Raw genomic sequence first — 13,461 nt, 5'->3', positions numbered from 1 at the left:
ACTGAGAGCACCTAAGTTAGATACCAAAACCAGATAAGGCGAACATCTTCCGTGGTGCCTTTAGGTTTTCACCGCCTTTTATGGAAAGTTAGGTGTTGTCTTAATCTTCTGACTTGGAACTGGGGGAGTTTACCACCTAGTTTTCATCAATGGACATACTGCTGCAAGGCTTTGGTTGTAAGTTCTCATTAAGCTAATTGCATCTTCCCACCTTAACATGTAAGAACGTCATTTCCACAGCACAGTTAGGGTGATTACTGTTTATTTCCTGGTAATATTCTGATAACTGGTTGACTGGAACTGATTAAATGGTTCTTCTCTTTGGAGTTTAGTAGATACTTGCAGGATGTATGAATGCCTTGTTCAATTAGAGCAGCAACTTCAAGCAAAACACACCAGCTTAGCAAAATGAGCACTGCAGCAGTAAGAGCTAGATAGTAACTTTTTTTTTTTTTTTTTTTAAATAGAGTGAATGTATGATCAGGCCATAGATGAATGTGTAATCTAATTGTCTTGGCAGGGAGGGGGGACTCTGACCTATGGCATGTCTTTAACAAAAATTACTTCAGCATTGTCACAAATTGATTGGTAATACTTTTTCCTCACATTACTCATGGGATGTCAACAACTATGCAAATATGGAAATTTAACATATGTTTCCTTGCTGCTTTTACACAGTTTCTCACACCAGTTTAATGAGTAAAAACTGTCTTTTTAAAATGCTACTTCAAACCCCAGTCCTTTGGTGTTGAAGACCATCTCACTATTATTTTCGTAGTCTTCTGCTCAGATGTTAAATAGTTTATTCATTTGTTAATTTTACACACTTGGACTGTAGCCATTTTTATCTTATTCTGGTCTTATGCTGTAGTTAAAGTTTGTATATCTGGTAATCTTCCTTGTTACAGTGTTGCATCTTTGTTGGGTTTCTTTGCTGTCTTACCTCAGAGCATCAGTTTCCATTGATCTTTTTGCTGCAACTAACACAGTAAAACATTAGTATCTTTCTTTTGATCTCTGCGGTAAATGCATTTATTTCTGAGTGAAGCGGTAATGTTGTTAACTTTTGTAAAGACCTCCTGACAGCATAATAACTAGGGATGGACCAGTGGTTTAGATCTAATAAGACCCAATGAGGTTATTTTGTGTTGTGCCTTCTGTCTCACATCTGTTTGTGGAAGGTGGTCCCAGCTTTCCTGTCACAGGAGCCAGGCAGTCCCCTTGCCAGCGTGGTCCCACTCTTAATTTACCACAGGTGGATCAACTTGGATGCCTAAAACCTGGAATATTTATTCTTTTCCTGAAATCTGCCATGTTTACTCACCACACTTTATAAACACAGTTGTTTCACCATTTCATTTCACTGCTAGTATGTTTAGACCAAGATGTAATAATGCATGTGAAAGAGTTGGAGATGTTGTTATAGTTTTAATTAGGCTTAATTAGCACATTCCATGTGTTTAAGTCAAAGTTTTAGGGTTGTCTTTTTCGCAGTGTTGAAATATCTTGGATTTTTTGGACCAGGGAAGATGGGCACAGGGTAGCGATGTTGACTTGTGCTGGAGCACAGCTGCGTGCGCCGTGTTTTGCAGGTAGACTGCGGGAGTTCTGAGATGAGACTCACAAATCTTTCGTGATATTAAAGTATTGTGCTGTCAATTTGGGTATCATGGTGCAGTATTTGCTAAAGCTTTCAACAGATGGCAGACTTACGAAGGTGGTGTGCCTGCAATAAACTCCTGTGTTTTGTGCTGTTTCACTTTCCTTTGAGGGGCAGAAAGGATATGATCACGCAAATCCTTTTATCTGGACTGCAGGCTTCATGTTTTGATAAGAACAAAAAAGGGAATCTCGGAAGACAAATGAGGTGCTTTAAAGCGTTACTGGGTATTCAAGTCATCTTGGCTGTTGTAGAAAATGCTTCCTCTCTGCCTATTACATCTTTCTTAGATCTTATATTTTGTCTACAACCATTTATTGCTTAAAAATTAATTAAGTCAACAAGATTTTTTTTCTTTTTTTTTTGACAGATGCAGTTGTGGTTTTGGGATGAGAGGCTAGAGAATACATGATCCTCTCTTTCTCCGTAGTACTTACAGAGGCATATTACTGTGTCCTCTCTGAGCTGCTTCGTAGTTGAGCACTGGATCATACTGTGCTCCATTAGAAGAACCAAGTGCTTTCTGTTTAGCACACTGAGCTCTGTATTTGTTGATATGGCACAATACAAACTAATAAATAACTGTTTTGTAAAGTACTGGAATTAAAAAGTGGATACGACCCTTCTCAAGGTTCAAACTAAACCCGATCAAATATCAATTTAACTTCTTTTTATTTGAGGAATAAAGTACATTTTTGGTTTTGAAGTTAGAGAGAGAGTAAAGTAGTGCATGTATTTCATGTACAAAGTATAAATAACTAATGAAAACAATTTTTATGGAATGCCTTTCCTGGATTTTAAAATTTCACACTTAATAGGTTACTGCAATAATTATTACTCTGTCAGTGCCATGATGACAGTTATCTAACACTGCATAACGTTTTGAGCAGTAACAGGAAAATAGATATTCTCTACCTCTCTATTTTGTTGAGTTAAACTACATATTTTTGAATATGAATAGTAAAATGTTTCAAATAAGAATAATGGTGTATCACGAAGTGCATGCAAATATATTTTACTTCTTAAAAACAGTTCTGCTAGCAAATTTAAAAGACGCCCAGCCCATCTCCTCTCCTCTCCTCTCCTCTCCTCTCCTCTCCTCTCCTCTCCTCTCCTCTCCTCCTGAAATGTTTTACAGACAATTTCCAAGCATTATTATTATTATTTATTATTATTAAATCATTCTTTTAAACGAGATTTCATTTTGAAAGACTTGAAACATGCAGACAGACGGGAGCCTCTCTGTAGAGTCAGCTGAGGAATAGGAAGTGTTACTTCTTCTTTGGTTTTCTACTTCAAATCTAGCCTACATAGCCCATATCAATAGAAATTGGTTGTTGTTACAGCTCTTCTGTTCTTGGGTTGCTGAACAGGGCTTCCCAGCCCAAGTTGTGGTGGGTAGTCGTTCAGGGAATGAGTCCTCTTTCTGCAGTGAGATCCTTATTCCAGCTCTCTGTACGAGATGTGCCTGGGTGCTGAAGATCACTTTTGGGAAGCTCCTTCAGGAGCTGTGAGAGTCGTTTGTAGCTCTGTTGACATCAGAGCTCCTAGATGCACAGGTCTGAATGAATCTAAAACTGTGCACTTCGCTTGAGAGAGATGGTTGTACTGCATACTGTGGATGGATGCTGGGATTACTTTTCCTGATGCAGCCCAAAGTTTGCACGTTCTTTGAATAAACACAGGCTATTGTTCAGGTGTGCTAACAGCTTGACACATTCCACATGTGAAAAAATTTGATCTGGAAAAATAATCGGTGTTGCTGTATACATATATCGTATTTACAGTAAGCATGGTATAGAGTGGGTAAATACAGAGCAGCAGTAGGTCAGTTGTTAGCTCACTGGGCACTTGTCCAAATATCATTAAAAATGTTGACATTAAATAGTTTGGGGGTTTAATAATATTTAATTAACTACTATTTAAACACCTCAGCTCAGATTGACCTACATGTCTAGTTAAAAAGTTCTGGTATAGATAATAGATTTAACATGTTCAGTATATAGTGGTTTGTGAGAGGCAATAGAGTGTGCTTCAAACTTCTGATAATCCCTTGTTTCTAAAGAAGAGGAACAAACAAATTCACAATACTAAATATTGTCCTTTCTGTTTATTTTTCAGATTAGCACTGTACGTATATGAATATCTGCTCCATGTAGGAGCACAGAAATCAGCCCAGACGTTTTTATCAGAGGTATGGTTCCCCATCCTTTTTTTCCTTACACAACTTTCCAGTGTGTGCAAGTGAAATAAATACATGTTCATCTAGAATAAACAGCAACCTTGAATTTCTGTTTACATTGATCAGCATAGATTTCTGATTCTGCAGAAGGCAGTTTGCCATGTCATTTAACATGCCTTTGCATAACTATTTTTGCTGTGATTTGTTATCCCTGTTCTGTGATTTGCTGCTACATTGGGGAAAGATTCATCTATTTTCTCTAATAAATGTGCATGTCAGAGAATGCATTGACGGTACTCTTTGATGACCTTCTAACTTATTTTTGATATCTCCAATTGTGAATCATGTACCCTTCCAAAATACACAGCAATCATGTATTTTACATCCTACTATCATACACTTGCAGTTCTCATTCTCTTAAGCACTGCTGATGTCTCTGTGTATTCTTACCATGCTTCTAACCACTTAACTTCTTTTCATCTGGCGAATCAATTATGACTGCAACCATGTAGGTCCTGTTTCTTAAATACTTTCAACTGCTAATGAAATTTTTACCTTTACACAATAGTTACTATTTTTCACAGTCTTTCAAAGACTTTGCATACAACTTTTGAAGACTGGAGTAAATTATGTCTCCTTAGCTTTTTACATTTACTCTGGCATACAAAAATACCTGTATGCCAAGCATATTGAGGTCTTTTGGATTTATTATTGTTTTTAATCTTTCTTTGACAAGAACATTTAAGATAATAGTAATAGTTGAATAGTGAGCAGAAATGAGGAAAAATAGACAAGATGTTGTACTAGGAAAATTTGCTGCTTCAACCAATACTCCTCCAAAAGCTAGTAAAATTACTATACTGGTGATGACATTTTGGAAGCGGGACAGGGGAGGGTGAGAACCTGGAGCGTTGTTTGTGGTGTTTATAGGAAATTCATGTAGCAGAGATAAGGAAAAGGGGTAGAATTGTGGTAGTATCAGTTTATGTAAACTATGTTTTTGACAATTGCTTTTTCTCTTTGGTAAAGCAATGGAAAAATAAGAGACAAAATAATGGAGAGTATCATCTTGGCTTTCCCAAAACAGCTGCCATTTGTAAACAATACACTGTGCAAGATTCATTTTGCTCATTTTGGTTTTATGATATATTTGCAAAATGAGCAGTTGGCAGAAGTATAACTGGTATGTCATTTGGATTTCTAGAAAACATTCAATACAGTGTCTTGAAACTTAGCTTTTGAAACTAATTCAGTCTTGGGTTATAGAGAAACTCTCGGGTCTGAGTGACTGTAATATGAGTATATATGTCAAATCTTTCAAATTAAGACTAATACTGGCCAAAAGACAGTAAACACGGGGCAGGGACAAATGATGTATAGAGTTGATATGAGGTGTCTGTTAGATTTCACACAAAGCTGTGAGTTTATTTGCCTCATTCATTAGCAATGCAGAAGGGTAAGTACTATGCTGACAATACTTGTGAATGGTTGTATGTTGGAACCAGAGGCAGTTATTGCTGTGTTGTGGTTTAACCCGGCAGGCAGCTAAACACCACACAGCCGTTTGCTCACTCCCCCGCTGACCAGTGGGATGGGGGAGAGAATCGGGAAGAAAAAAGTAAAATTCGTGGGTTGAGGTAAAGGCAGTTTAATAAGACAGAAAAGGAAAGGAAAATAATAATAACAATGATAATAATAATAATGATGATGATGATGATGATGATGATGATAAAAGAATATACAAAATAAGTGATGCACAATGCAATTGCTCACCACCTGCCGACCGATGCCCAGCCAGTCCCCGAGCAGCGGTCACCACCCCCTGGCCAACTCCCCCCAGTTTATGTACTGAGCATGACGTCCCATGGTATGGAATGTCCCGTTGGCCAGTTGGGGTCAGCTGTCCTGGCTGTGCCCCCTCCCAGCTTCTCGTGCACCTCCAGCCTTCTCAGTCGGTAGAGCATGGGAAGCTGAAAAGTCCTTGACTAGTGTAAGCACTATGTAGCGACAACTAAAACATCAGTGTGTTATCAACATTATTCTCATCCTAAACCCAAACCACAGCCCTGTACCAGCTACTAGGAAGGAAATTAACTCCATCCCAGCCAAAACCAGGACACACTGATATGGAGAAAGCTGGAAAAAGTTTTATTTGGGTGAACAGGTTCAGATTGAGAAAACTGTGCACTAATATGGCTTCGAGAAAATAAACTAAAATGCACAAGTTAAATGGCAAGTGGTAAAAGCAGCAGAAAAAAAATGGTAGTTGATTGTGTGGTAGACAGGTCTTAACATTGTAATGCCCATTCAGTCCTGGGCTGTAAACCATAAATAGCTCTACCCAAACTCTGTGCCCCATGTGAGTCAGCTGTTTTTGTTAGAGAGTGAGTATTGGCATATGGAATCAAAACAAGAGAACATCGGTTGAGAGAAGTGCAAAAAAAGGGTTGTAGCAAATTTATGATGTAATGAAAGTTATGATTTTCCATGTGTTTTCATCTTTTTCTGGCTCATGGCTGTTGAGAAGCAACTGCCCTGTTGCTGCGAGCTTGTTGTGAGAGTACTTCAGGTGTAGGAGACACCCAGGTGGCATAGGAGAAAGTTTGTATTGGTTTGGTCCCTCCTTAAAAAGCATGGCTTTCTGGGCTCAATGCCCTCTCTGCTCTGGCAGTTTGCACCTGCCAGAATAGTTTGGGTGGATTTTGTTAAAGATGAGATAGTTCAGAGTAGCTCTAAAACTGAACGTTGGGGCGTAGAAGAAGTAAGCATACAGAGATTGTCTGAGCTATACAGCGGTCAGTAGTATCTATATATGTATAAATGACAAAGGTTAAGAGCCCTTCCTTAAAGATCTACCAGGAAATCGTGGCTAAGAGTAATGGAACAAAATTAAGAAAAGGAAAATTTAAGTTGGATATCATGGAATCCACTCTGCTACTAGATAACTTAGAGATGGTTGTCCTAAACATTCCTGTATTTTTGTAATGCTTTGTGTCTAGTTCAAATTTCATAGAACTGATCCACAAGTCAGAGGGCTGGAGAACCTGCCCTATGAGGAGAGACTGAAGGAGTGAGGTCTTTTCTCCCTTGGGAAGAGAAGGTTGAGGGGGGACCTCATCACAGTGTTCCAGTACTTAAAGGGTGGCTACAAAGAGGACACAGGCTCTCCCTTCATAAGGGGCCACATGGAGAAGACAAGGGGCAACAGGTACAAGTTGCACAGGGAGGGGTTTCAACTTGATATGGGAAAGAATTTTTTTTTTTTTTACAGTGAGAACAATCATTCACTGGAACAACCTCCTCAGGGATGTGGTAGAGTTCCCATCACTGGAGGTTTTCCAGATGCAACTGGACAGGGTGCTAGGTAATCTCATCTAGGCTCCCTTTCCCACAAAGGGTTGTACCGGATGGTCTTTCAAGGTCCCTTCCAACCTGAGCTGTTCTGTGATTCTATGATTCTATGAGTCAGTAAGGTCTAGAAGTCCTCTGCTGATCTTTCAGTTAGGTGAACTGTGTTTTGTGGTCCTTGTGGAGTACAGCCATCAAAGCTTTGTTGCCTTCAACAAAGCTATTTTTAAATAGCAAAATTATTTTTGAATAGTTGTATTCAAATAATATAACAAAATTAAACTAGGTTACTTCGTATGAGTGCAAAGAACATTTTTAGGTGTACCAACTACATATTCTTCTCCTGCAAGCTATTGACAGAACTTGTATGTGTTTAAATTTCTTAAGAATTTGATACGGAAATCACGTTGGAGTTGAGAATCAAAGTTTTAGTCTCTTTTGGAAAATGCCAGCTTTACCAGTGCCTCTTGCATTATGAATACTGTGTCTACCTTTTATAGTAAGCTTTTATGTACTTTTATATATATATATATATCTTTAAATACCTTTCATATTAAGGCTGTTGAAGCATTTCATTAAAATAATCCTTTTTTTGTCTGCCATTACTTCTGTCTCTAGAGCAGAATATGGTTTGTGTTTGAATAATTTTTTTTAACAAAATTGGAGAGGAAATAATGCTATGTGTAGTTGTAACTGGAGGAATTTGGAATGCGTGCAACGCTCTAGTTTCATCCAGTTTTAACATGAGATATTCTTCTGTACAGTGTTGTGTGGATTTCTGCAGGACCTCCAGTTATTTGCAACAGAGCTCCTTCAGCAGTTACACGGGCTTTATTGTAGTCCGAACTATTTAATTTTGTAGTTAAGGACAAACTCATGACTACGGCGTTAATAAAATGGTTGTGTGATCCTAGTTAAGATGCAACATTTGGGAAGTATTGCAGAGAGACAGGACGTTGTCACCATGCATTATATTGTCTAATGGGTTCACTGATCAACAAGAAAAGTGTGGAGTCAAGGGTAAGAGTTCTTAAACTGCATTTCCTTTGACAACAGTGTTAAGCAAACCAGGCTTCCTAAGTGGGAAAGAAGTCATAGCCAATATAGCTCTGTTCAGGAGAGCTTGCCAGCACAGACAAACCAAGCCAAACTAGCTTTCCATTTTCACTGAGTGGTGGGAAATTGGGTTATAACTCTGGTGCTGCTCGTATTTGCCACATTACCTCTAACAGTAAAGCACTCTGTGAGGATTATAAAACACTGGCTTACTTTGGATGCGGAGGGAAGACTGCCACCTGCTGAATCAGTAACATTAATTCCGTGTCTTCTATGTTTTCCGTAGTGCAAATTGGAAAATCTTTTAGGTCATTTTAAGGGTACTTTTTAAAACTTTTTTTTTTTGGTCATGCATTTTTGACCTTAAAATAATGCATGTTTCAGTGGTGGAATGATACAAAATACATCGTTAATAAAATTCTATTCAGAATCTAAAATAAAAAAATAAATTCTAAAATATGCTTTCCTAGAATAAGAAAAGTAAGTAAGTAATATGGCCATCCAGATTGATGATGATAAAGCCTTTCATAACTACAAAATCTTTTCTTCTTTCTCTTTTTGCTCTCTGCCTGAATGATATAATGCGATTTAGTCACAATGATCACAGAAATGTACACCTCTCTTTTTATTGTTTTGTTTTAGATAAGATGGGAAAAAAACATCACACTGGGGGAGCCCCCAGGATTCTTGCATTCCTGGTGGTGGTAAGTATCAATTTTCTTCTCCTCTGATTTTTAGAATATGTCAATTGCTAGTTCCAGCAGCTGGAGGCAAGAAATTCAGGTGAACATTGTAAAAGGAATGTGAAGATGAGGATCAAGAACCATTTTTTTGTTAAGGAATGAAAGAACAGAAATTTAGATATAGAAAAAGATACAGGTATTAGATACAGGAAAAGAAATATTGCACAGTGCATTGTTAAGAAAGCATCTTTGAAAGAAGGTGGTCTGCATTTCTTCACCACCTTCTGGTAAATTGTGCATTTGAGAGATCATTCTACATATCCTAAATAATTACATTTGAAACAAACAGTGTATTCAGAGATTCTGCATATAGAGGTGAGCTTCCTCAATCTTCAGTCCACATTCTAGTCATGGGTATAGCATATGAAAGTAATTAGCTGAATCCAGGCTACCAACCTTTTTGAGAGGCAGTGTGCATTAGCATGGGCTTGGTGCTGCAGTGTCTGCATTTGCAGTTTCTCTCAACTCAGAATACGGGTAGACATGGGGTTGACCAGTAATTTTTTTATGCATGATACCATTTGCTTATATATACTGCTGTGCAGGGACACGTGTGTGTGTGTAGAATTCCCAAGGAGAAAAGAGTGCTCATAGTCACTGCTATTTAGCCATGGTATTTATTAGTTGTCACATGATTTGAATATATCCAATATGCCTCCATTTGAAAGAATACAAAATACAGAGAATACGTCCAACTGACGAGTAGAAGAATTTACAAGTTTTAAATTGGTCCCATTTGAACACAAAAGCCCAAGTGATTCGTACAGCTGCGTGGAAGGTTGCGTATTCTTCATTGACCTTTCTTTCATAGCTTTTAACTATATGATGGAAGCCTGGCAAGGAGAACGTGTTCCTTGTATCTCTGATGTCTGCATTATCCTTGGTTTTGATCGTCTGCAGCAGAGTGCTCAAATTTTCCACAATTCCGTATTATGGTGCTGGACTAAGTTACAGAGGGTTAAGTCTAAAACAATAAAGAAACACTATGAAACTCTAATAAATTTTATTCTTTTAATTTTTCTAACATACACATAATTTCATTCCAGAAACTTTGTGTTCGAACTGATTTTTGCATAACTCTACCTGAAGGGGACTGGGGAGGAAGACCAATGGGAGTACCATAATTTCCTTTCACTCTTTATAACCCAAGAACATACCCATCTATTTCCTACTCTTGTCCATACACCTATTTCTCTGGGAACTTTTGTTTAAAGCATGGTATTGGACGTTGGAAGAACTCCCAGGTTTCTCCCCAGTTTCTTGCCTTTTTATGTTATTACAAATCTGTCCCTTCCCGTGCTTTGTGGAAGTTAATTGCAGCAGTTGCCAGAGGGATGAGGTTAAATGCAGAGCTTCAGTAATATGCATTATACCCTTAAACCTTAGACTAGGTTCTTCGTCTATGCTACAGTGATATTAAAGGAATACAGCACTTCTTGCCTCGGAGAATCAGATAGCAAGACTTGATTCTTCAGAGATGTTTTACAAAGCTAATTTTTTTCATAGACATAAGGCTTTTCATCCCTTGGTGAGGAAGTGATATGTCTATTTCTCTATATATTCATGTGTGGTGTGCGTACACCATAAAACCTACACGAGTATTAAAATGATTTTCTCACCATCTCTCTAACTTCTTAACTTGCAGTGTATTTTGGGATCTCTACTGTGCAGCTCCAGAAAGACGAGAAACATGTGAACATTCAAGTGAAGCAAAAGCCTTTCATGACTATGTAAGTTTTGTGTCTTTACCACGCCTCCATTAATTGTACGTATAAAGGTGATAGAGAAATATTTCTACACTACAGTGGCTCAAAAATGCAGGTGTCCATCATATATAAGTAACTCTTAGTTTTCTGGGGATGCCTTAGAATTAGGATTTCCTAATTCTGTGATTACCCAGCACCATATGGAAAACTCCTGGAAGCCATCTCAGAGATCAAAGTGCTCTCCCATGTTTTAATGCAGAATGAAGAATGTCCTTCTATCCCCCCGCCCCCCGCCATGGACACATCAGGCTGGTCACAAAGGCGCAGGGCAGATGGAAGCACAGATATGTCCTGTCCAAATATCCGTATTCTGTCAGTGCTAAAGAAAAGGCTGTTCAGTAGATGGAATTGATGACCTGGCTTCTGTCAGGACCATACTGACTTAAAGCGTGATTGTTATTCAGGTATTTTTGTATGCTGAAGTAGGTATTTTTCATCAGCATAATAAACACTTCAGCATCATAGAACAAGTTAAATGCAAAATCATCTGGTCCAAGAGAACGGGAGGAATAAAGGGCAAAAGTATTATGCCAATTTTGATGCTTTTGAGTCTTAGTTCAAAACACAGCAGGGAGTTTGGTGGTGTTTTGCCTGCAAGGACTAAAAATAATAACAAAAAAAAAATTTCTAGAAACTAGGGTCCAAAACATTGCAACAGTTTCATTCCATTTTCTCCATTCTCATAATGTAAATTGAGCTCTCCAGAAATGTGGAACTGCATTCCAGTGTTAGGATGGAATTTGAATTCCTTCTACTATGTCAGCTTCTCTCCATCTGGTGATTTCATTTTTACTGACAAAATCCTTAGGAGGCTGACCACTCTGAGTTTATCATTCCTTTGGGCTGTTGATGTAGTCTAAAGAGGGAGTATATCTCTATAAAGGTACAACTCTGAAACCCTTTCCTTGAGTGTTTTCCAGGTCGGTCTACTGCAGAAAAATATTTCTACAGATAAAATTAAAATTAGACTGCCATAGCCCAATGTCTTACAAACACAAATTTGGAAAAACAGAAATGAATCGGTTAAGTGACCATTTTCCATTTTCTGTTGTCATAATCTGGTGATGGCTCGGCGTCCTACGGTATGTGAGCTAATGGTGATCTTGCCTTATTTGTAGTTAACAATGACTTAGGTTGTAAATGCACCGTCAACACAGTTAGAACTGTTCAGCGTATTTTACTTACAGACCAATGCCACTTTAATACCCTGTTCTTGGTGGTTAGATTATGAGGCTAACTGGTAACAGAGCTTGGACAATTTTGCACAGTCATGTCTGGGCTACATTGATGACTAGTCAGAATTAATGAAAAAGAAAGTCTCAGAGAGAGTAACAAAGTTATAAGGAAGTTTTCCACCCACGCAGATGTTAAGGACAACCAACTTGGTAAAGCGTATTCCTCAAATTAAAAATGAAGTAACTCTTGCAAATACAATTGCTGCAATCTTTTTTACCTGTTCTGTTTTAAATATACAGTTGTTGGAAAAATACAATATTTCGCTGTTGTTTTGAATCCTTGTTATAAGAGCAAGGTTTAATTTTCCCTGCTGAAGGAGAAATAGTTTTACAGGAATAGTTTAAGACTGCAGGGAATGACATTAGTGAATTAAATTTGTGGAGATCAGAATCCACAGTACAACAGTTGACTTCAGTGGGGCACATTGTGCTCCCAAAATACAATGTGTATAACAAAAGCCAAAAATCTGAAACCTGTAAATGTTGTTGTGAAATAATTTTGAAACAGAATGATCAGTGAGAGGAAATTTTCAATGAAAAAGTACTTAGAAATCTAAAAAGGAGTGGATTCCACAATTCTTTAAAACCATGAGAGTTTCACTGATCAGTAAGTTCACTATTGAATAAATTTGGAGGTATACTAAGAATTTGAGTAGGTGAATCCAAATAATGTCAAATAAAAAAATATTGCCTCAGTATCACCCTTCTAGCGTTTCTAACTTCTACAGGTCTTGGAATATTACATGGCCTTACTGCACAGTTCTATCTACATTATTATGTGTATTGTCATAATTCAAAAAACCTGAGAAAATACTCAAATTAGTTCTGTGTGTTATATAACCTTGTGATTGTCTGAATGTTTAAGTTACTGTATAAAGTCATGTTTGATGAAGGAAAAATAAAATCATTGTATGCTTCTACAAGCACATCAATCTGTGTTAAGACATGATGAATGTTTATTTTAGAAATAAATTGCTTTATTTTAGAAATTAATTCACCAGGTACTTATAAAACCCGTTGTCTCTTAATCTTTTAAGGTGACAGGAAAAGCTAGCTTTTGCATTATTTTTGTCACAGTTGAGATAAACTCATCTAATACCTAGCAAGGCTCATGGTGTTCCTTAGCATCATGTGCTTTTTGCTTAGTAAGACAGTCTGCATCATGATAAGTGCATACTTTTGAAATCTTACATGTGTTTAATATTCCATGAGTGTATTGTACACTCATATTAAAGAACATGACAAATCATTATAAAATACAGCCAAGCATATTTCACAGCAGAGGAAGATGAACATTTATTAAGCGAAATCTTGACCCAGGTAGTGTTTTGCCATTGACTCCAGAGGGGTCAAAATTCCATCGTTGGTGAAGACTGTCAGAGAGCCAGTCTCTGGATTCTGGCTTCTTCGTCAGGCTGAGGGGTTTGGTAAATCAAAACCCTGCTGTTAAATTGCAGAGCAATTTGTAGCT

The 13,461-nt window shown here is 37.7% G+C and overlaps 1 protein-coding gene across 1 annotated transcript in view; it reads left to right on the top strand.

Annotated features, from left to right (window-relative positions):
• The window catches only part of SSBP2 (single-stranded DNA binding protein 2), a 152,725-nt gene that overhangs the window by 3,729 nt on the left and 135,535 nt on the right, over positions 1–13,461 (top strand). Inside the window, exons 3-5 of the mRNA XM_009331787.1 lie at positions 3,782–3,854; positions 8,889–8,950; positions 10,635–10,719. Of these exons, the coding sequence (XP_009330062.1) occupies positions 3,782–3,854; positions 8,889–8,950; positions 10,635–10,719 (220 nt within the window). The remainder of the gene's footprint in view (positions 1–3,781; positions 3,855–8,888; positions 8,951–10,634; positions 10,720–13,461) is intronic.

The sequence above is a fragment of the Pygoscelis adeliae genome, unplaced genomic scaffold, assembly GCF_000699105.1.
Source record: "Pygoscelis adeliae isolate BGI_AS28 unplaced genomic scaffold, ASM69910v1 Scaffold19, whole genome shotgun sequence".
Lineage (NCBI taxonomy): Eukaryota > Metazoa > Chordata > Aves > Sphenisciformes > Spheniscidae > Pygoscelis > Pygoscelis adeliae.
This window is presented reverse-complemented; position numbering and strand designations above follow the sequence as displayed.